This window comes from Apus apus, chromosome 1 (genome assembly GCF_020740795.1).
Source record: "Apus apus isolate bApuApu2 chromosome 1, bApuApu2.pri.cur, whole genome shotgun sequence".
NCBI lineage: Eukaryota > Metazoa > Chordata > Aves > Apodiformes > Apodidae > Apus > Apus apus.
Genome location: NC_067282.1, coordinates 168,362,613 through 168,385,817, shown reverse-complemented (window position 1 = coordinate 168,385,817; position 23,205 = coordinate 168,362,613). Strand labels below are relative to the sequence as shown.

The 23,205-nt window shown below is 38.6% G+C and overlaps 1 protein-coding gene across 1 annotated transcript in view; it reads left to right on the top strand.

Annotated features, from left to right (window-relative positions):
• LGR5 (leucine rich repeat containing G protein-coupled receptor 5) overlaps positions 1-22,107 on the top strand; it is an 88,968-nt gene extending 66,861 nt beyond the window's left edge. The window contains exons 7-18 of the mRNA XM_051621911.1: positions 1,388-1,456; positions 4,568-4,639; positions 5,438-5,509; positions 5,614-5,682; positions 5,823-5,894; positions 8,792-8,857; positions 9,063-9,134; positions 10,062-10,133; positions 12,089-12,214; positions 17,087-17,232; positions 17,950-18,033; positions 19,286-22,107. Of these exons, the coding sequence (XP_051477871.1) occupies positions 1,388-1,456; positions 4,568-4,639; positions 5,438-5,509; positions 5,614-5,682; positions 5,823-5,894; positions 8,792-8,857; positions 9,063-9,134; positions 10,062-10,133; positions 12,089-12,214; positions 17,087-17,232; positions 17,950-18,033; positions 19,286-20,376 (2,011 nt within the window). The 3' untranslated portion in view covers positions 20,377-22,107. The remainder of the gene's footprint in view (positions 1-1,387; positions 1,457-4,567; positions 4,640-5,437; positions 5,510-5,613; positions 5,683-5,822; positions 5,895-8,791; positions 8,858-9,062; positions 9,135-10,061; positions 10,134-12,088; positions 12,215-17,086; positions 17,233-17,949; positions 18,034-19,285) is intronic.
• The last annotated feature ends 1,098 nt before the right edge of the window (positions 22,108-23,205 follow it).

Genomic DNA, 23,205 nt, shown 5'->3' with positions numbered 1-23,205 from the left:
TTGTTTCAAGTGAGATTCACATGGCACTTGGTCAAAAACGGGGAAAAACAGAACAATGGAATAAGTAATTGCAAACCCAGTCCCAGCCACCTGGCATGAGAGAGATGGAAACACAGAGGACAGTCAGGAACCTGAGACTAAGTGTAGGTGCAGTCACTCCACTGCAATAGGAGAATGCAGCACTTGCCTCAAGCACAGAAAGCGCACACTGTATAGACTGGTTTCCTGACGGTTTCAAGATAATCTAAAGAGATCCTGGTGCAAATGTTGGATGCTGGCTTTAAGATCATTTGTTTGCATCCACACATAGGTCTGGAAATCACATATCACTGGAGGGCAAAACCAAACTGTATATGCCTGTAATCTCTTTTTGTCAATAAGCGGGAGAGAGAGATTTACAAGCAGGAAGGAAAGCCTTGTTGAGTTCAGACAGCAGTTTCCTGCCTGCATGACTTCAGCCTGATACTATTTCAATTTCAATCTATTGTAAACTGGGATTTCTGATTTGCCTGCTCAAACAGGCTTTTGCTCAAGTTTTTCAGATTGTGTTCTTCAGAAAGCAGTGCCAGAGAGCATCACAGCAAACTGGCATATCTCAGTTTTAGTTTCAGGTGTTTCCTGAATGCTAAAGGATGCACATGTCATGCTGGGGGCAGAAGCAGGTTTATAGTCCATTCAGCCTACCAGAATAAAGTCATAATTACCACTGCAGCATGAGCAGTTCTTAAAGCAGATGTCACTGCCCTAGCTAAACTGCTGTTTTTACAATCTGTGTGATAAGAAACATTCTCCAGTGTTCAACACACTGAATTTACGTATGTTTTCCCACTTGTTTTAGCCAGAGGAAGATTTCCCCCAGTATTTTTTACCCTTCAAACTCCCAAATTTAACCATTGGGGAAAATAACTTTAGAGATTTTTTCATCAGAAAAAAGAAGAAAGACTTATACAAATAGGCCATGAGTCAGAGGCAAATTAAACCTTTATAGTGAGATGTAATAGCCATGTAAAATGCATCTCACGGTACAACGTTGTTGAATATTCTGTCTGAATTTTTTTTTTCCAGTTAATACTTTCAAGTAATGAAAAGGATGGGGAATTTACAAAACAGCAAATCCCATAGTAGTATCTAAATCCACTTATGTTTTCTTTATTTCAGAATAGCTAAAATGCAACTAAAAATAGGATGCTGTTAAAAATTAGGAATGATATTTTGCCCTAAACAGAGTTTGTTGGAAAACATCCATGTACTTTTAAGGATTTTTTGGCTTTTGGCTGTATGTATTTATTCAATGCATGGGAGATGATATTTCATTACAAATGCCAACAATTCTATGTTATCTGTTATGCAGTGCATAACCTAAATAATAAAATCTATTTTCACACAGAGATTTAAATTACAACAGTCTGGACGAGTTCCCCACTGCTATCAGGACACTAACAAACCTAAAAGAACTGTAAGTACGGAGCTCATATTAGGAAGGAGGATGTTTTGTCTAGTGTGTGATTGTTTTTTTAATGCCGGTGATTTTATCAGTAATCCTTAAAAACTGATATCCAAGGAAAAACTACTAAATGTGCCAACATGCATAAAAGATAATTTTCAACATTCAGTTTAGAACATTCAAGTTCTGACAACTTTTACTTTTAAACTGCATTGCACAGTGTTTTATTTTCCAGGAACTTCATCCTTGGAATACAGTAAATAAAAAACACAGCTAAATCACTTCAAGCGCTAAACACAACAGTTGGATTTTGCAGACAATCCAATATATCACAGACTTCTAGAAAGAGGGTGTGGCACCCCTATTAGTCCATCAGGTTTAAATGTCTTTAACCTTCTTCCCTCCCTCCTCCACATTAAATTAAAGCAGTTTCTTTTCAATAGGAATAGTTCTTTGTAATTCTGTAAATAAAACATTTCTGGATGCACGGACGTAGTTTGCATTTTAAAAAAAACAAACAAAAAAAACCCCCAAAGCAAACCAAAACAAACATTTAAAAACAAACAAACAAACAAAACAACAAACAAAAAACCCCACAATAATTTAAAGAAACTAGCCAAGTTTATTGCAAGAAGCAGCTGAATTATTAAAAAATTAATGAAATTATATTCACACTTGGTACACACAATGTACATACACATCAATGCATGTGTTTAGAATTCTTTCATTTTGTATTATTTACCATGTTACTGGTACCTTCAGCATACTTTTTTTTTAAATTAGGTAATCAAATAATAGTTAGACATGGTTGTAACTCTGTACATTACAAACTGATCTTAAAGGCTCTTTAAGTAGCTACCTGGGATTTTTTTTGAAGCCGGGATTCCCAGGCAGTGCTGCCTTCACCTGAGCACCTCTAGTGTTGCCAGTGTGCTGCTCTGGAGGAGGGACTGGGGCTATGAGTTTCTCAGGCCAGTTGTTCTCAGCTGCTGTTATGTTGTCCGTGGGCTAAAATAATGTGGCCTTGACGGGTTGCCTTTTTGGAGTCCTCTGGAGGCAGCAGCCAACGTGGATAACCCAGGTTTGCAGGGAATGCACCTTGCCCGGTCCAGCAAACAGCCTGACGTGCCTGAGGTTACTGACCGGTTCTGTCGGACTTCACCTCTAAGTATCAAACTTGTAGTTTCAGTTTAGCTCCTAGGTGCAAGAAATCTTTGGAGTATGAAATTGCAACCTGACATCCCAAAACCAGCACAAACTATGAGACCATGTGCTTCAGTTTGGGTCCTGGCAGCCAGTTGTGCGAGCACGAGGTGTCTCCCATGAGGCTGCGCATGCCCTGCTGCTCTCACCCAAGTGGGAGCCCATGCCCAGAGGTTCAGCTCATTGCAGGGCCACCTCAGCAGGCGTGGTTCTGGGTGGAACCTCATTTGTCTCTCAGAATTTGTGCCTGGGCTGAGAACACAAGCTATGGCTTTTCATCTGAAGCTTGGAGGGATCCAAGGCAGACAGTCAGAGGTGGAGATCTACTGACAAGTGGCCAGTGAGTCAGGGCAGTATCTATTTGATGCTACAGGGACACCATTGTCCCTGATGCAGTGCACTTCAGGGTCTCAGATGTAGGAGTAGTTACCTCTCCAAAGTAAGTGGGTATAGCTGTTACCCAAAGTTAATGCATATGTAATGTTTCCCAGAGTGGATTTTGAAAATACCTGTAGAAGCCTTTTTCACAGTGTGACTTTAATACAGTCTTTTTACCCAGGGGTGCAGACAGATTTTACTGCTCTTCTGCTCAGAGTGTGAGCTGGCAGGCTGTGAAGTACATTCAGTTCAGACAGGGTGTAGCACCTGGGTACAGCGCCCCAGGAGATGGGCTGCAGCAACACGTGTGCTCTCTTCCAACCGGCTCAGAAGTGCTCCAGGCTCTTCTGTGCGTAAACACACCGGAGTCTGCTCTTGGCTGATGATGGGGCCGCTCCCTCACTCTAATTTGAGTCCAAGTGGTGATGAAGGGCCAGACACTGCCCTGGGAAGTAGTCCTGCTATCTCCTTAGCTTTTCTGCCATGCAAGGAATCCCATTCAGTGCAGACACAAAAACCACTGTGTTTACTGGTTTTAGATTAAATGGGATCCTTGTATTGCTCAGATTCTGCATCTGCATGGATGCTGGTTTTACTGCATGCAAAAGAACTGGGGATTGAGAGCCTTGTTCTGTAGCTCATCAGCAGTAGCACAAGACCTAAACAAGTAAAACCAACAATGTGGGAGATGTTCAAGTAATGGCCAAGTGTGCTTGCATCAGTGAACAACTTGAGGCTTTCTAAGTGCATAAATTTAAGCTGGGAAGCCTTTTTTATACCCGACTGAACTAATGGGAGTTTCCCACACAAATCATCATTGTTCCTTTGAAATCTTAGTTGTTTCTTTTGTTTTTCACAATGGAGAATTACTCATATGAATAAAATCCAGTAATTAATGATGAGACAAAGATTTGGCCCTCTATCCAGAAGGCACAACCACATTGGGTAGTTTGTTCATGTCCACATGTTAAAAATCTCAACAAAAAGGCTGTTGTGGAAGACTCAGCACATTACAATGTAATGTATAAAATAATTTACTTGATAACTTGTGCAATCTGTTATTATACCAGCAAAAGAAATAGCTGCAGTTTGGCAAATACAAGGGGAAAAATACACAGTGTTTTATTTACATGTATTTAATTATTAAAATTTAACTAATAATTGTGTTAGTTCATATGTGCACATGTACATATTTGCATTATATCTATATGTATATACACATAAATTCATAGCCACATAACATACAACTACCAAGCAGTTTCTACTGACGGCATCTGAATTTTGAAGTGCCAGTTTGCAATTTACTTCATCTGAATGGTTTTGTTCATTTAGAAAATTGCAGAATTCCAGCTATTATGTTGCTTCCCTTTTCTTTAGCTTTTTTTCAGTTCTGTCTTATTCCAGAAAACAAGGACATATCTTTACATACAGACAATTTTCTTACTTCAAACAAACAATCAAACAGATTTGTTCTGCATTATGAATACAGCTTGTGCCTTCACTTTTTCTTTCTTACTGTGTAAACGGTTTCTCCTTTTGTAGGGGATTTCACAGCAATAACATCAAGTCAATACCTGAGCGTGCATTTGTGGGGAATCCGTCACTTATCACAATGTAAGTGGTAATACTTTTCAATGGCTCTTCTTGTCAGAGAGCATGGAACTCGGTATCTTATTTGTGGCTAATTGTCAAATGGGTCTTTTTCTGAATGCACATCATTACACACGGAAACAAGCTAATATCTCTCCAGCTTTGTGGAAAGAATGGCAGTTTGCATGCCCTGTTTCAGGGAAGCAAGCAGTGATCTCTGGCCTTTGACCTTTTATTTGAACTTTTTCTTCTGAGTCTTTTAGCATTACTGACCGTGTAGAAGCTAGTAGAAATTACTTGTGATGGATTCCAGTCTAAGTCTCCGTTGCTTTACATGAGAATGAATCTAGTGGACAAGCCTCAAAATAAGAAATTGTAAAATAAATGTAAGAAAAATTGCAACTTGAGCAATGCTATTCTATGAGCAAAAGCAGCATGGCTTCAAATATGCAGGGGAACTTCTGAGTATGTGAAGTTCTGACTTCTTCACCTGCTAAATTTAAACTTGTCTCAGGTCATAACAAAGTTTTTGGATTTCTATTTTTGCAAACGAGAGAGGAAGAGGGAGCATTTTTTGACTGCTTTCTGGCTTTAAACCCAAGAAAACAATGACTACTTGAATATTCAAAACCTGAAACGGTGGTTGATGAATATAGATTAATGGGTTAGAAATGCCCAGAGGAGCACCTCTGCAGCAACCAGAGGCACACAGCTTGTCATTCATCATAGAGAGTTTACTCATTTGCTTATACAATAATCATGTAATATTTTACATTATTATTTAAAATATTTTTCGTAAAATGTCTTTTTATCTCCTTTTAGACATTTTTATGACAACCCTATACATCTTGTTGGAAAATCTGCTTTTCAACACTTACCAGAACTCCGAACTCTGTATGTGTTTACATTTTATTTTAATAGTCTTTATAGACTGCAATATTAAAGTTGTCCCAGACTTTGCTCACCAACTGTATTGAAATGATGTTTTAAAATTCTAGAACTTTAAATGGTGCTTCACAGATAACCGAGTTTCCTGACCTGACAGGGACTACAAGTCTGGAGAGTTTGTAAGTGCTAGAGAAATTTTTTTGCTTTCTTTTATTACTTTCATAGTGACTTATTCTAAGGAATGCCCTAAAAAAGAATCTTTTGCAGTCTTTAAAAAGTATTCTTTTTCATTCTTTTTTTTAATAAATACTTTCAACAGGACACTCACTGGAGCACAGATCACCTCTCTCCCCAAATCAGCTTGTGACCAGTTACCTAATCTCCAAGTCCTGTACGTTTCAGTAAGATTATTAACATTACATTAACGTAAGAGATTAATGGACAAATTAAATAATTATTATTTCAAAATTACCCAATTACTGCTATTTCTGTGTATCACGTTACTTCTTAGGAATTCAACTCAGTGAGCGGGCCCCCGTGTTACTCAAAAAGTTCACAACCCTCTTATCAATCAGGATTTCCCATACGTTGCTGAAAAAGATAATTGCTTTGCATATTTTCAGGAAGGAGTAAAATGATTCTTGATTTCATTTAAAGAACAACAGAATGACTTTGTTTACATTCATTCTGTCTCTCCTACACTATTCTGGGGTTTGTTAGCTCACTGAGGCAGTTGATTCAGTGAAGTAAAGGGAAAATATAACTGAGTAAGGAGTGCAGTTTTGAGTCCTTGTTATACTCCTCTTTTAGTTTCTTTTCCAACCAGACAGAAGTAGCTGACTGAATTTTTAATAGACTATTCCCTGGCATAGTTGGGGCATAGTTTGTGTACTAAATATCCAATATCATTTTAGCTTGGAGGTTTTCTTGGTGTTTGCTTAATCACTAACAAAAGTAATCACTGTGTCCGCTTCTTTGAGAATGAGCCAACAGCACTTTCCTCTACATATTACATCACTAGGAATGTATTTGGTATTAGTTCTCTGGCCAGCATTGAAATAGCGTTAATTATTACACATTATTTGAATACCATTGTGGATGCCATGAACATTTCCTGAAAAAATTAAGTTTTAGTTGATGGACTCAATATAATCATTTCCAGAATGATAAAAAGACAGAAGCAGTCTGTTGCCAGAAGAAAGTCTACACACAGAATTTAGTTTAACTATGTCCTGTATTATTCAAAACCCATAAATAATATCATGACAGAAGGCAAATAAACACTATGGTCATTAACAACCTCTACAGTTCATAGCAGAGTAGGACTGTCCATTAGAAATTTCATCCTGTATTATTAGAGCTGAAACTTAGAAGGATAAGGAACCAATTTGACATCAGTTTTATATACTCAAAGCTGCTCTTTCCTCAATCCCATGAGGTTGGAACCAGCCTGCCAAGCACAAATTTAGGTTTGCACATTCATTTTGCCTGGGCCATAAAGTATAACAGTGTGCTGAACCCCACAAGTTACCTGGAGACTGTGATCTTGAAAGGGCTTCCTGGTTCAGATATGTGCACAAACACTACAAGTGCAAACACAGCTATAAAAGACAATTTGGGCATCCTACCTAGCCACTAATACTTCCAGATGTGTATTAATGTACATGGAGGCTTCCTGGGTGTCTGCACACCTGCATCAAAAGGGTATGTGAGAACAGGGTCCCAGCAGTCCTAGAGACGCCCTCAGCACAACTGGGTATGCACCTCCACATGGGAACCAAAGGCACTTGTCCTCTGCTGGTGCCAAGAGCCTCATGTATAAACAAACTGGGAAAAAATCCTCAAAAATTAAAAAGTAAAAAATTTCCTGAAGCTCTAACAGAAACTGAGGGGAGAAGGGTTTCAGTTTTGTTTGGGAATTTTTTTTCCATATGTGAAGAGGAAATGTCAGTATGTAGAAAATTCAAGCTGATAACATACTTTTAAGAAGACTTAAGTCAAAAAACTGTGCATCACAGAATAGCCACAGTCCACCAGACATACCAAGCATCTTTTACCTTGCCCTAAAAGCTTCCAGCTCATTTGAGTTCTCCTCTGTCATGTCTGATTTGGACCACAGAGTATAAGTGAAAAATACAAAAACAGAGGCCGTAATCTTACCTGCTGTAATAAAATATATGCCTATATTGATGGTCACCTTAGTGAATAATAAAAGCAGAGTGCAATACTTTGAAAAAACACACAATGCACCACTTCCACGAATCAAATATAAAATATTCCAAATGCCCCTGGTGGAATAGTAACAATGAAAATAAAATTTTACCAAGAGTGTAAATGGGTAGATGTGAACCAGTGAAAGAATTTGAAACAGGACTAAAATGGGATTGCTCTTTTACGTGACAATATTGGATAACTGTGGAAAATTACATTTTTCCTAGTTATAAGCATAAGCTTTTTCTGCATATTCTTTTCACAAGTAAATTTCCCATTCAGTTTTCCCTGAGCAAGATGTGTGTATAGGATGAGACTGTTGGGTGGTGGGGGCGGATGTTTGATTCCTGGGTTGTTTTTTTCCCCTCCAATTTCTGCAAATTGCCTGTGCTTGGTTTTGATTAGTTATATTATACTATAAATCAATCCAGATGTTTCAGTTATTCTGTAATTTGTTGTGTTTTGGCTCAAGTCTTTTTAAGGTTTCTTTCTTCCATGTAGTGATTGATTTCAAAGTTAGTTCCAATATTTTTTTAACCGCTCCCTCAGTTACAAGATGCAACAGTCTAAGAATCAGAGGCAATACTGCTTAATTAAAAGTGCAGAATGGACAGCTGATTACAGTTTGTTGTGATTATTACCAGAAAAATACAGCATCTTTTCTGAAAAAAATGAGTATATATGTTTAATAGATTATTTTTAATTGTTTAAATGTTTGTCACAATGTAAACTTCATGAAGTCTGTGGTGCAAATCCAATATTTCCTATGAGCAGATGGCCAATATCATTACTGAAAAACACTCAAGAGAAGTCTACACTTAATGCAGGAAATCTTCAGGCAGTGCAAGGAATTTGCAAACATAGGTTATGGAGTTAATACATCTTGACTTTTCCCCTCCTCTCTCCTCCTCTGTTAGAAATCAAAATCTGATGGATGAGAGATGGTAACTGAGTTTTAATGGTTTTGGTCTTCTCTGAGGGTGGATAAAAACAAGTTATTTTAAATTGAGCATGAAAGTAGACAACGAAAGGTCTTTTAATGTTACTTTGATGTTAATCTTTTCTTGTGTATTACAGGGATCTGTCTTACAACCTGCTGGAAGATTTACCCTGTTTTACCGCATGTAAAAGACTCCAAAAAATGTGAGTGTCAAACCATCCTAAAAGAAGATGCATCTATAGACAAATTTGTTTGAGCATCATTACTTTGCTTATTGCTGGCCAATTTGACATATCCTAAGTACATACCCTTATGCTATATTCAATCGGATCATAAAAACAATACAAAACACCCCAAAGTGTCCTCCAAGTGCCTTTGAAACTGAGGAGATTCTTTTTGCTTTTTCAGTGACTTGCATCACAATGAAATTGGTGAAATCAAAGCAGACACGTTTCGGCAGCTGGCTGCTCTTCGGTCTCTGTGAGTACAGCCCTAACAGCTATTCACCCGGGTTCTCAAAACATGGGGCATACACTGTCTGCCCCAAAACAAGCTTATTTTTGCTTTTCTTTGATCTTTCACCCATCAGGTCATAACTGTGAAAGCAGAACATGCATTGTGAAGTGTAGCATCTGCAGCAACTAATTCAAAATTGTAAACTTACAGCTATAAAAGCTGTTCCTTTTAAATGTTTCTCAGTTGGAAAAGGTGATCATCATGGGTCCCTTCCAACTGAACTATTCTGTTCTATTCTGCTCTCTACTGAGAGAGATACTGAGCCAGAGTTAGTATCTGTTGGCAGGTTCATGTAATAATCAGCTGTAGGGAGCATAAAATCTTATTTATAGAGAACAGTGTAGTAAGAAATAGATTCTAACCTCGTGTCAGTTTATAGTTTTCACTCAGACATGTATGATAGCAGAGTAATTTTGTCAAGAAATTTACTCACGGGTGTAAGTCTTTGTAGGATCAAGCCCATACATTTTTTTAGGAGTTCATTTCAGGGTTTTTTTCAGGGGTAGTGAAGATTGAGAATAGAAGTTAAGCCTAATGACAATGGATTTGTTCTTCTTGGTCACATGAGGACCTCTTAAAAGTAGTCTGTATACCCCACCCTTCTCTCTTCTTTCTTGGGAAGCTGTGAAGCAGACTGAAAATAACTGTGTCAGACTGCAGAAGGCATTAAGAAGTTCTAAGAGGAAGTTGTCAGTTTAATAACTAACATCATGAACTGACTAACATAATTTAAAAACTGGAAAAAGATTTTTCAGTATGAGCTATGCAGAAACTTTTTAAATATTTGCATGTAATTAATACCTCTTTTATATTTAGGCCTCCTAATCAAGTGTATGAAAACTTCCATATTCACTCATTGGGTATGTAATTTTCCACTCACTTTTCTTGTAGGGATTTAGCTTGGAACAAAATTAAAATTATTCACCCCAATGCCTTCTCCTCTTTACCATCTCTGATCAAACTGTAAGTATTTGTATATTTTCTGTATTCAAATTGTCACATTTTTCTTGAAAGAGCATACAAAAAATCAATAACTTCGTGCCCCACTCAGCAGAAATTGACACTTTCTCTATTCTAATCTTCTCATCTGTTGAATCCATATTTAAATTCCTGCTTTCTTGTAGTTCACCTCCTATAGGTATTATGGCAAAGCTGCATATGACACCGTGTAATTAGAGTGATTTGGAGTCCATGAAGCATATCAATGTATCTGCCTTTCTTCATTCAATTTGTTTGCAGTTTAGTCTCTTTTAGCAGTGTGGAATATTGCCTGGTTTATATCAGGACTAAAGAATTGGATTCAAAATTAAATAAGAAACATTTTTTCCAGTAAGCATCTTTAATTCATTGTTCCTCATTTGATGGGATATTTTTTCTTCTTTAGTAACTTCAGCCAGAGTAGTTTGTGGTCAAAACATCAGCAATCCAATCTTGCATGCCTTCTTCACAAGTACTTCTCAGTCCTTACTAACTTTTTCATGTTTCCTACTGTCATTGTAATGCCACTAAGGTGTATCTCTGAGGCACTGAGTGTATGGGAAAGATGTAAAAGAAAATTTCTCTGGAGTCGTCCTGCTCCATGGTTTTCACAAAGACATACTGATGGGCATCTGCTCACAGATAATCCAGTAGCTGCTGGGAAACCTAAAATTGGAAAGGGCATTACTTTCTGTTGATCTGCAAAGCTTCCCCTCAGAAATTGTGCACTGGAAAATGTCCATAAAGAGAGTATTACCTGTGGCATCCCTTCTTGGGTGGCCTTCTCAGGACTCTACTGCAAAAGAAAGAGTGAGGGAGCATCATGCTGCCAGCAGTAAATTGGTAGCTTTGATCAATAGTACAGAACAGTCAGGAAGGGTTAAAGATAAAGCCCTTTAACACACCTGCACACACACAGAGCAACACTGAGTACCAGTGTTTCCTGAAATACTAGTCTGTAACCCTGGTCTGACTGCAATCAGTGGTCATTTTTACTACTGCAGTAGCAGCAGAATGTCACCTTTTTTATTTCACTATGTTGTGAGCAGGAGGACACACACACAAACAGACTAAACCAGAAAAGGTAGAAGACCATCAACATATGTCACATCTAGCCCCCTAGATTTCAGTAGATAGTCCAAGAGACTTTACTGTAAACCCTTGGGCATAAAAGCATTTCAGCAGCATCAGATTCTCTGTCTTCCTTCTTGACTGTTGACCACCATAAGTATTGCAGTATAGGTAATTGTGAAGAGGACTTAAAAGACTTACAGAATAAATGGAAGAGAGAGGGAGAAGTAGAGAGTAGAATACCTCTGGACTTCCCCCTCTTCGATTGCTTTACCATTTCTCCTTGATCACAGTCAATTTTTCATTCACTTTTTTTATTTTCTCCGTTACATATCCATGCTCTGTTCTGTCTTTGTTCAGCTCCTCAGACAAACCTCAGCTTAGAACTGTCACCTTCATCTGCTCCAGCCCAGTCCTCTCTTCCCCTGAAGGACACGTCTTCCCCATGCACCCAGCCTGCTCCCTGTGGAGCTTTCAGGGCAGCCATGCCCTCTAGCATCCCGCTGAATCCCTTCAACTGTGGAAGCTCTTCTGGTACTGGCTCACTTCAATTCAAACAATCTGTTGAATGGATTTTCGATTCATTCTCTAGTCTCAGAACCAGCACTATAGAAGTTTGGAGTCAAAATCTGGCAACAGAGACTTAGCTAACTGCTGGGCATTACTGTTAGCTTTCTGCTAGGCGCATAGGCGTGTACCTGTGGCGTGGTGCTGCAGCTTTGCTCTGCTGACTGGGGCCTCTCTTTAATGCAAACATTTTTGCTTGAATCAGAAAATTCTAACCTGTTTTTCCAACATGACGCTTCTAGTGCTGAAGAAAAAAAAAGTAATGAAAGCCTGTAAGCTGATTTTTATTTGCTGTTATGCAGGGATGTGTCATCCAACCTTTTGTCCTCTTTTCCTGTGACGGGGCTACATGGTTTAACTCATTTAAAATTAACAGGAAATCATGCCCTACAAAGTTTGATATCATCTGAAAATTTTCCAGAACTCAAGTGAGTATATCATTAAAGCTAATAAGCCACATTTGTGTTCATGTGCAATGGAAGGTGTGTCAGTGTGTAGTGCATTGCTTCGTATTGTCAGTCTTTGATCTGTGCTGTTAAAACTAAAGCAAATATGATAAAAATGATAGACTTCTTTTATTATGCTCACTTTTAACTGAAGAAACTATGAAGGGTTTTGAAATATTAACCCCAGAACTTGCTTAATAGGAGCCACATCTGCTTCCTGGTGATACGTTTCAAAAGCTGTTAAAACAATATTGCTTGAAGCTTAGTGATATGCCCTTCTTTTGCTTACTGTGCTTACAAAACTTCCATTGTATTTAATGAGAACACAGCAAATATCAAGGGAAGAAGTTCCAAAATATTTGGCCTCTTTTGTTTGAACGTGTTTTTCTGTAATCTTATTATTATGATTGAGATAATACTTTGCCATTATTACTAACAATTTTGATGCTAGTCATTTTCTGCTGGATGCTTTGTGGTACAGGAAGGAAATATTCTCTAGAGTTCATTTGCAACTCTGCCAGTCACTGGGTGACCACAGAGAAATCACAGTAAGGAGAGTTTTGCCTCTGACTTCAGAGTATTTGGGAGTGTCCACTAACTCTCCCTTGGTTTTTATCTTTTAATTAGAGGATGCCAAGTGCAATGTATTTTTTTCCATGTTTCACTGTAAAAGGTTTGGTATGAAAAAAATTTGAAACAATGAAACAGTGTGCACATAGTTACAGAATCACCAAATGGTTGAGGTTGGAAGGCACCTCTGGAGGGTGTCTTGTCATCACCCTCTGCTCAAGCAGGGTCACCTGGAGCCAGTTGTCCAAAACCATGTCCAGAAAGCTTTTGAATATCTCCAAGGACGGAGACTCCATCCTTACAGAATCATTTTGGTTGGAAAAGACCTTTAAGATCATCAGTTCCAACTGTTAACCTAGCACCACCAAGTCCGCCACTAAACCATGTCCCTAACACCGTATCTGCACTGCTTTTAAATACCTCCAGGGTGACTCGACTGCTCAACCACTTCTCTGCTCACTGTATTTGCCTTTTGAGGTGGAAAGGTCTCATGAGTCTTAGCAGGCAGACAACTCAAGGAGACTTTATCACTGATTAAAAGGACTGGGAGTGTTTGGAGCTATCAATAAGAGTCATGAGTAGAAGTGCGGAGGTGATTAAACCTCTGTGCACAGCACTGGAGGGATCCACACTAGAACACTTATATGATGGCATGTTAATAGAAACAGAGGGAGAGCTGCACAAAATGGTTCCAAGGATAGGGAACAATGCCTTAAAAGACTTAATAAACCAAATATTTGTAGTTTGACACAGAGGAGTTTGGGCAGTGACTTCATCACAGTGTAGAAAACTACTCTGTAACATAAACATTCAAAGTACTAGAGGCCTTACTCCTCTCTTACACCAGAGACCTTCAGATGGGTCTCAGAGGTCAAGAAGCAAGTACCAGAAGAAATTGTGAATGGTTGAGACTGGGCTTCTGCCATAGTTTTTCTTCCTTCACCGATTTTGCCCACATGTTGAGACAGGTGACAATTCTAAAATACCTGAAGGTTTTTTAAAAGAATGTGAGTATAAGAAAATTGTTTACTCCAACCAAGCAGATATATAGTGATGTATATACCAAGGCCTAGAAGCATAAGAGGTGCTGCAGTAGTCCTAGAAGAATCCACCATTCAACTGAATTATGTACAACAAAGATTTTTTTAATTCTTTTATCAAAATTATACTTTATACTATTTTTTTCCAAAAGGAAAGTTATGTACATTGCTCAAATACAACTGCAGTATATTAAGTCTGGGTAAGCAGTTAACAAGAATCTGTCAGGCAGTAGCTTAGGTCTTAAAAAAAAGGTATGAAAAGTATGATTAATATACTAAGAGCTGTTTACCATCTGTAAGAACAAATTATATCCAGTCAGGAGATAACAGGGTAGAATCCTCACCTGGAGTCTGCAGGACTTTCACCATAGATAAAAATGAAGAGAGGACTTCACACAGGATCACTGCACAGACAATGCATGAAGCACCAAACTTGAACAGAGATCTAAACCAAAGTTAAATTTCACCCTTTGTAATTGTTGGAACCAGACACTGGTTACAACATTAAAGACAAATTCCTAAATAAAAGCTTCCTGATCATCTAAATGGGTCGTGGCTGTTCAATACACAGACACATCAAAAAGCTGAGCATCCTCTGTCCCACCTCCAGTGATGGCATGAGAACTCTCTGCAGACCTGAGCCCAGCCTGCTATGGCAAGCTCTGAGGAAGTAATGTCAGGCTGCCAGCCACTCCTTCCTTCTTTATCTGATGCTTTGATTCAGCACTGTAAAGCCCTCAGTCTCTTGCTCCATCCATCATAACTGTGCCTTCCCATTCACCATCAACCTCACACCTTTGTCAGATGGAAAAAGACCTTGTGTTCTCTGCTGTTTAATCTAAAGAAAAAAAAAAAAAATAAAAATATTAAGGTTATAGATACCATCAGTAAGATAAGCAGTGTATAAAAATAAATTCAGCCAGGGTTTCTAAAAGAATTTAATTTGACAAAGTCCAAATCTAATTACCCACATCAAATAAGCACCAGCCATAAAAAGGACTGCTTCCAGCACTGTGTGGCTGAGAGATGCTGCCTTTTTGTTGTTGTTGTTAAAAGTAGCTTTTGCAAGAAAGAAATTCCTCTGTCACCACAAAGAGCTGATACTAATTTCCCTGCACTGCAAAGTCTGCATTGTCCTCTGTGGTCTGGGTCCCAGTCCACAGAGCCCATTCTGTGCAATTGCAGCCTACAGAGAGAGTAAGAAATACGAGTCTTGCTCTTTAAAGATAATTGAAAAGCAGTGGGATTTTTTGGCTACTTCATTGAAGCAGTGAACCAGCACAATGTGAGAGGTCCACATCTCCAGTGCATGACAGGCTGGCAGGCTAGTAGAAGCCCAACAGCATGTGGAAATCTGTCATTATTAAGCAGATAGAGCTGTTTGGATACATGTAGTTAGTCCCTTGAGCCTAAAATGTCCACTAACATTTCAATTCTCCAGCTGTATCAATGTCTCCAAAAAGGTCTGAAGCCACAAGTTGCAGTGATCACCTTGTGGAACTGTCAGTGTGATCACCTTGTGGAACTGTCAGCGTTTCTGTTGATAAGATTTTTTGTTTGGTTTATTGAGGATTTTTTTTTCAGAAAAAGGATGTTTCTGGTTGGGGATTACAATTTTTTTTTAGCCCAGGTGACTAGCTATGAGTTAGTCTAGTAATCCATGGCTTTAATAATAGTTTATTTAAGAAGGGCTTCTGGGAAATGTGTTCAAAATTGTTTAATCAAGATAATCTCCTAATTTTAAATGAGGGCACTCACAGAAATGGGTTAGAAATTAAAGATTTAAATCTGCTGACATGAGGTTGCTTGATAGTTGGATCTTGTTTAACTTGAATTATTATTGAGTACCTTAAAAATACCTTATGTAGCCTTTTGTAGTGTGTACGAGGGTACAGGTTATTGTTGCTAATTCCCAGCAGAAATGTAAGTATCTCGAGTCTAAATGCCCCAAAAGGCACTAATTAAAAAATCACTGTAGAGCTTAGGGATCTGTTTGTTCCCCTTTGTATCAAGCTTTTGGCTAGCACACAACTTTAAGTCCTATTGGCACTGGGCCTGATTCAGATTGATTTCTTTGCAGATTTCCCAGGGGGTTAGAGGTTGCTTGGAATGCTCATTATGTTAATTCACATGATTAACCTGTTGAAAGTAATCTGATAGGAGGATATAGTTCTATTTTATTCCTTTTAAGTTAAGTCAGAATAACTTCTAATCACCTCTTTGTATTTTTTGGTTTATTGAGTTTTTGGAATTAACTTGAATTGTTAGGTTTTACTATGTACGATTTGCCGACTGTGCGAATTAAATATCTTTACTTCCAGAGCATAACATCTAAGGAATAGAAATAGTAGTCTATGGAACTTGAGTGATGTAGTTCTTCCATGCTACCCCAGAATTTGCAGATCCCCAAAGGAATTAGATTTTAAACATACCAGAAATGAGCCATTTTCTGACAAAAGAAACCCTCAAAATCATTGAAACTCACTGACCTATACCCAGTTATGTGGTAGGAATACCACTGATCTTAAAAGAGCTAGGAATGAGCATCCATTGCCCTGCAATGGCCATGCTCATTTCTAAGACAATTAAGAAAACTTTTTCCTCAGTGGCATTTGTTTTCACACACTCTGCATTTCTGATCCATTCACCTTTTCGTTTTGAACACCGCTTCCTTGATCTGTGCAAAAATGACAATCTTCTTTTTGCCATCTTACTATGAAAAGAGTTGGATCTGGAAAGAGTTGGATAAACTTTGAATTCCAAAAAATCTCATTCTCCCCAAACTGGAGAAATCCCATTTGGGAACTGATGATTTAATTTTGCCTGTTAGCAGGTAGATGCATTTGTGATCTTCGGATCTGCTTTTTTAAAGAAACCATTAAGAAAGCAACATGAAAAAACTTGTTACATGGTAAAATTATGCAAAATTCTAAAATAGAAATACAACTCTATGAGTCATGTTCGCTCAACAACTCACAAATTTCCCACTTCCATATTCCAAATGCGTAAGAAAATTTCATTGTGCCTTTACTAAAATTAGCCTAGAAAACGTCTGCATTTCTGATGTGGAATTGTATTTGTGAGTCTTCATTTTGTATTAGTCTGGCTGATTTTTACCCATAGATATTTTTACTTTCAGTCACGGTTTTTTAAAAAAGCACCTTTGTGCTAGCAGTAGAAGAGCAGCACAACCCAGTAACTCTGGTACTAAGCCAGTGTGGCATGCTTCCTTACTCTTCTACAGGGTCATGGAAATGCCTTATGCTTATCAGTGCTGTGCCTTTGGAGCTTGTGAGAGCCACTACAAAATCTCCAGCCAGTGGAACAAAGATGACAATAGCAGCATTGATGATTTTCACAGGAAGGATGCTGGGTTGTTGCAAATTCAAGGTAATCATCGTTGGCTTTGGAATCTACATGAAGGCTGTGAGTGGCCTGTGATGTTAAACAAATCCTGTACGCTTTTACAGTCACAGAGTGAGCTTCTCCCTCTCTCTAACCTAATAGTGTGTTAATCAAGCATTCCTGTGCTTAGCAAACTCGTTTCAGGTCTGCCTTTCAAAAATCTCACTCACTCATCTTTCCATCTAAATAATGTGGGAAGGAGGGAGAGAGACCGGGAACAAAGTGATTTGGGCCCGGGAAGAAGGGAGGGGTGGGGTAACATATGCAAGCCCTGCTCTGTGTGTTGTCTGTGTCCTGTGTGTGTTTGATGAGTGTGAGATTAAATTATTGTTTTTTCCCCAAGTTGAGTCTGTTTTGCCCTGGACCTTCATCGGTGAAGAACCCTCCTTGTCCTTTGTCTCGACCCATGAGCTTTGTCCTCCTCATCCCAGAGTGTGTGTGGGAGGGGGAGTTGAGTGAGCGGCCATGAGGCTGTTCCTTTGTTGTCATGTTGGGCTCAAAACCACGACATGGTGCCAACTTTTAAAATAATACTGAGTACAGTAATTCAAAACCAAGTAGGCATACGTCTGCTTCTGCTCACAGTTTGGCAGGCAAAGGGACAAGACCAGGCCTTAAATACCACAGACGTTTTTGCAATTTGTACTGGGGAAGTTTTCCTAAAAACTGCTATATCAAATCTGGGTATTTTCTCCCCAACAGATGAGCGTGACTTTGAAGATTTTTTTCTTGACTTTGAAGAAGATTTGAAAGCTCATCATTCAGTGCAATGCTCACCTTCTCCAGGTATGAAATTTCCAGCCAGATAGGAACCCAAGCACAGTATTACCAGATATTCTAGATGCAGAACAAACTCTGAATCTGATACTAGGGAGGAACATGATGTTTTGCAGTAATTTGATGAGTTTAATACAAATGCAGTGCACAATAATATAACATTTTGCATTAAAGTCCAGAAAAGTATTCAGCTACTAAATTCAACTATGAGTGTAACAAAAGTTTTGCCAGTCCTCAGGTAGGTCCTTTTTTGTAACAGCAAATAATAATACATTTTATAAAAGTTAGGTAAAGAGGAATCGAAAAGGGAGGAAGCAAAGTAATTTAGTACCGTTTGACCAGTAAATATTCTCCTATGGCCTAAATACACTGAGTTCACAAAAACGTTCCTGCCTTCAAGGTGAGTTACCATGAGACTCAAGAAAATTTAGCTTCCATGCTGATCTTTCAAATGGTATCTCAGAAAACTTGCAAACTGGCACAATAGATGCTTATGCCTACTTGATAGCAACAGCTGCAGTCATGTGGAGTGCATCTTGGCTTCGAGGTTTGTGTATCCACTGAGAATCACAGACCACTGTGAAGGGCTTGCTTTGAGATAGCATGGCTGGCTCAGACCAAGATAAAGAACATTTCTCAGCCTGCAGAGCATTCAGCTTCAACCACACAGCATATTCACGTCAGTTCTGTGAGAATACACCACAGACTTCAAGCATAAGACCCTGATTTCAGCAGTGGTTCATGAGAAGCTGCTCAAAAAAGACAGCACTTCCAAATGCAAAGACAGCCTCAATTTTCTTGGTCTGTGTAATGACAAACAGCCAAAGTGCATCTGTCCATATCCAGTACGTCACACTTCACCAGGACTCATTAGCAACCTGTCCTAGTTTAGTGAGAGGTATCTTTTTCAGCTTTTTTTCACACACTGGCAAACATCACAGCATTTCTTGAAACTACAAACTGGATATTTGTCTTGCAGTTGTACCACTAGGGAAAAAAAGAAACCCACAGACTCTTTGAGTTGAGGGACAAAGGCTCATGTGCTCCAGTAATGCAACATCCATATGAGCAGTAGCGTGTTGTCAAGTTCTTGGGTTACTTCAAAGGAAGAACAAATTTCCAGCTCCCCTTTTGGACTGCAATTCACTGCTTGGCTGTGCTGTGAATTTGGAAGAAGCATGAAATTTAATGTCTTAGAAAGTACAACATTATTTTTAAATTTATATGTGTTTCCCTTGTCCTCTTCATTTTGTCATTTCAGGTCCCTTCAAACCATGTGACCATCTCTTTGGTAGCTGGCTGATCAGAATTGGAGTGTGGACTATAGTGGGTTTGACCTTTGTTTGCAATGCACTTGTGTCTGCTACAGTTTTCAGATCTCCATTGTATATATCCTCGATAAAAGTTTTGATTGGTTTAATAGCTATTGTAAATGCCTTGATGGGTCTGGCCAGTGCAGTACTGGCCAGCGTGGATGCATCCACTTTTGGTAGCTTTGCTCAGTATGGAGCACAGTGGGAAAGTGGAATTGGTTGTCAAATAACTGGCTTTCTCTCAATTTTTGCTTCAGAGGCTTCCATTTTCCTCCTCACCCTAGCTGCACTGGAGCGTGCGTTCTCTGTAAAGCACGCTACAAAGTTTGAAACAAAATCCTCCTTTGCTAATGTAAAAATTGCCGTTTTCTTTTGCTTTGTGTTGGCACTAATCATTGCAGTGATGCCACTCCTCACTGGGAGTGAGTATGGGGTTTCTCCTCTTTGTTTACCTCTACCCTTTGGAGAACCCACTGCGATGGGCTACATGGTAGCACTGGTACTGCTGAACTCTCTTTGTTTCCTGTTAATGACTATTGCATACACAAAGCTCTACTGTAGTTTAGAAAAGGGAGAATTAGACAACATTTGGGATTGCTCTATGGTCAAACATATAGCATTGCTGCTTTTTACTAATTGCATTCTTTATTGCCCTGTGGCCTTCTTATCTTTTTCCTCCTTACTAAACCTCACTTTTATCAGCCCAGAAGTGATTAAGTCAATACTGCTGGTGATTGTCCCACTGCCTGCATGTCTAAACCCACTCCTTTATATACTTTTCAATCCACACTTTAAGGAGGACTTGGGAAGCCTGCGAAAACAAACTTTGCTATGGAGGAGATCAAAACATGCTAGTCTGATCTCTGTAAATTCAGAAGACATAGAAAAACAATCTTGTGACTCAACACAAGCATTGGTAACCTTCACAAGTGCCAGCATATCATACGACATGCCTGCCAGCAATTCACTAATGCCATCATCTTATCAAATGACAGAAAGCTGCAATCTTTCGTCAGTCGCGTTTGTTCCATGTCACTAGTTTCAGTGGCAGTACAGAAAATACCTATGTTTACAAATTTTTTTAATCCCGAAAGTAAGTATGGGTGTGTGTATACAAGCAAGAGAGTGCCTCTGATTTATTGTCACACACATCAGAAAACAGACAGTGACAAAAGTTGCAGCAGGCTGAAAATCCTATACTTGAGCCTTCTCAGCCTGCTTCTGGAATGCTGGGACAAAGAGAGAAACTGAAAGCTGCTGCAGTTTGTGCAGTTGTATCAGCTGCTCTCTTTTAAAGTAGCACTACTCAAAAAGGGCATCAGTTGTTCAAGAGCAAAAATACCACATTAAATTGGTAAGCCTTTTTTTCAAAGCATCACTTGGTACAGTTTGTTTTCAGGGGTTGTTTTGTCTGTTTGTTTTTCCCCAATTATTGTAGTTCAGTTTTAATTATAGTTTTTCAGTGCCATTATTGTTTTTATGAGAGTCTGTGTGTGGCCCTCTTTCAGCAGAGTATCTAAGTGGAAGAGTAGTCCTGTTGAAGTTCTAAAGGTTTCTGCAGAATAGACTTTGATGAAGTTCCATGTTTGATAAAGCTGATTTAATAGTTTAACTAGCATTGGGTTTGGTTTTTAGAAGTCATTTGACTTGCCAAAGCATGTTTAATTGTCAGCTAAACTTGCAAAATTAACACGGTATGAAAGAGATTAATCAAGATCCCATTAAGCACCTGAAAAGCAATTGTAAATGGCAAGCCATTGTCACATGGATATTTTTCTAGTGAGGTTCTGCACAGTTTGGTCCTGAATTCCTACCATGCCAGTAGAATCACTCCCATAATTATTGCTGATAAAATTGGCAGATGACTCATAGAATTTGAGGGTGGAAAATACTACATAGAAAGGCATAAATACAAAACAGGCATCCTGAGGACCATTAAAGGACGCCAAAGACATTCACATAGAAACATTCATTGAAGGTCGTTTGTCTAGGAATAGAAACTGTACTCCTGCTCATAGCATGATCTCTGTCCTGTGAAAGCCTCTTGTTCATGCTCACTAATCAGTTGAAGATTTAGAGGCCACTGTGTCCTTTTGGCTCAGGATCACCAAAGCAATATCAGGTAGGGGTGAAGAGGTTCTATGATCTGTGTTCTTTGCACTGATACAAGCACTACTGGGATATTTTAAACAGTCTGTGCATTCACATGCTGTAAAGAGCATCATGAAATTGGAAAGGATATGATTATAATGAAGTTAAAGCAGCTTACGAAAAAAGGAATTTGATCACAGTTTACAAGTAGCTGTTTCTGGGAAACAGGAGTTTGAGAGCAGAGGACCACCCAGTCAAAGAGGGAAGGAATCTGAGAAGATCCACTGGAAGTTGACATTAGGGACATGCAGCATAGAAATAAAGGTGCAAATTGTTTACAGGGAAGGTCATTAGCTAGTGGAACTATATGTCACCAAAAATGTCTACATTCAAATTGCATATATTGCCTAAAAAAAGTTATAGGAGCTGCTACTGGAATTCAGGGACTTCTGATGGCTCTGGTTTTGGAAAAGGTTAGATTAGATTAACAGAGAGTTCCTCTTTGGCCTTAGATCTGCTAATACTTTGCTGAATCAAGGCACACACCAGAAGCATCCCAGTTAGAGAGAAGGGACTTAAGGTCTTTGCCAAGTCTACTGTAAAATTATCTCAGACAACAGAGCCACCTTCACTTCCTTGGAATATCAGTCTTTGACTTTGGCCAAGCCATCAGGAGATATTCCAGTATTCTTTTCTCAGAGCTTGCGCGTTTTGCTGAGTAAGCTGATCATTTAAGACACGAAAGTACACAAATTTTCCTTTTTTTGTTGTTAAAAATAGCTCCCTGAGGAGCAACATTTAATAGCCTAGTACTCACTGCTCAGTTAATGGGAATGAGACTAATTTTTTAACATTACCAAGGTCAGGCTAGCCCGGTAATTAAGATAATCAGCTACAGATGATCTCTGTCGTTCATCTGTTACTCCACATAAAACTTCCTGGGACTCAAAGGACAGATTTTCCCCATGAAGAATTTGTTGCCAACAATGGATATGCCTTGATTTTCTCATCCATTCACACTGGCATATTTTTAGTTTTGCAGTTACAGATGGCATCAGTTGACTTTGGCTGACACATTCATCCTTCAAGAATAAAAATGAACCAATGCCAAAATTATGTGTGATAAAGTCAGCTGAATACTTATCTTAATCCTTTATCTCTTGTGGCTTTTGAAGCAGTGCAGCATACAGCTGGAGAATGATGCCTGAAACCACTTTGGATTAAGCAGAGGATCAGTCAGCCATTGCACAATACCTATTACCATGTTTACTTAGCTTTAATTTACCCGGGGTCCATCTGTGCTGCACTGCTGAGTATCAGTGAAATTCCTTTCAGCTCGCTATATTTAAGAAGTTTGTAAAGTGATTGAGAAGCAAAATAATGTTATAATTCTAAAGACTAGTTAAAGAAAGCTTCTTTTATCAGAACTTTTTTAGCTTGCAGAAAGTCCTAAAGGCTTTGTGTCTTATTTTTATAAGCATGTTTGAAATATTTTGATCAGATATTTTAAACTTGAAATTGTTAAAATTCATTTAATAGATTTTTAAAGTAAAATGTGTAAATACAGAACTGTATTTATTACTACAGTGAAATGCAACCACAGTAAAGGACATGAGATTAAGTCCTGTACAGTTTCATATTGATATTTGCTATATTTTCTGCTCATATATATTACTAAATTCATTATCTGTAAATAATATAATGTAAATGTGTAGTGATTGTAAATAGGTGACATGCTTTCTTTTCTATCAGTGTTCCAAACATATGTAAGTTGTAA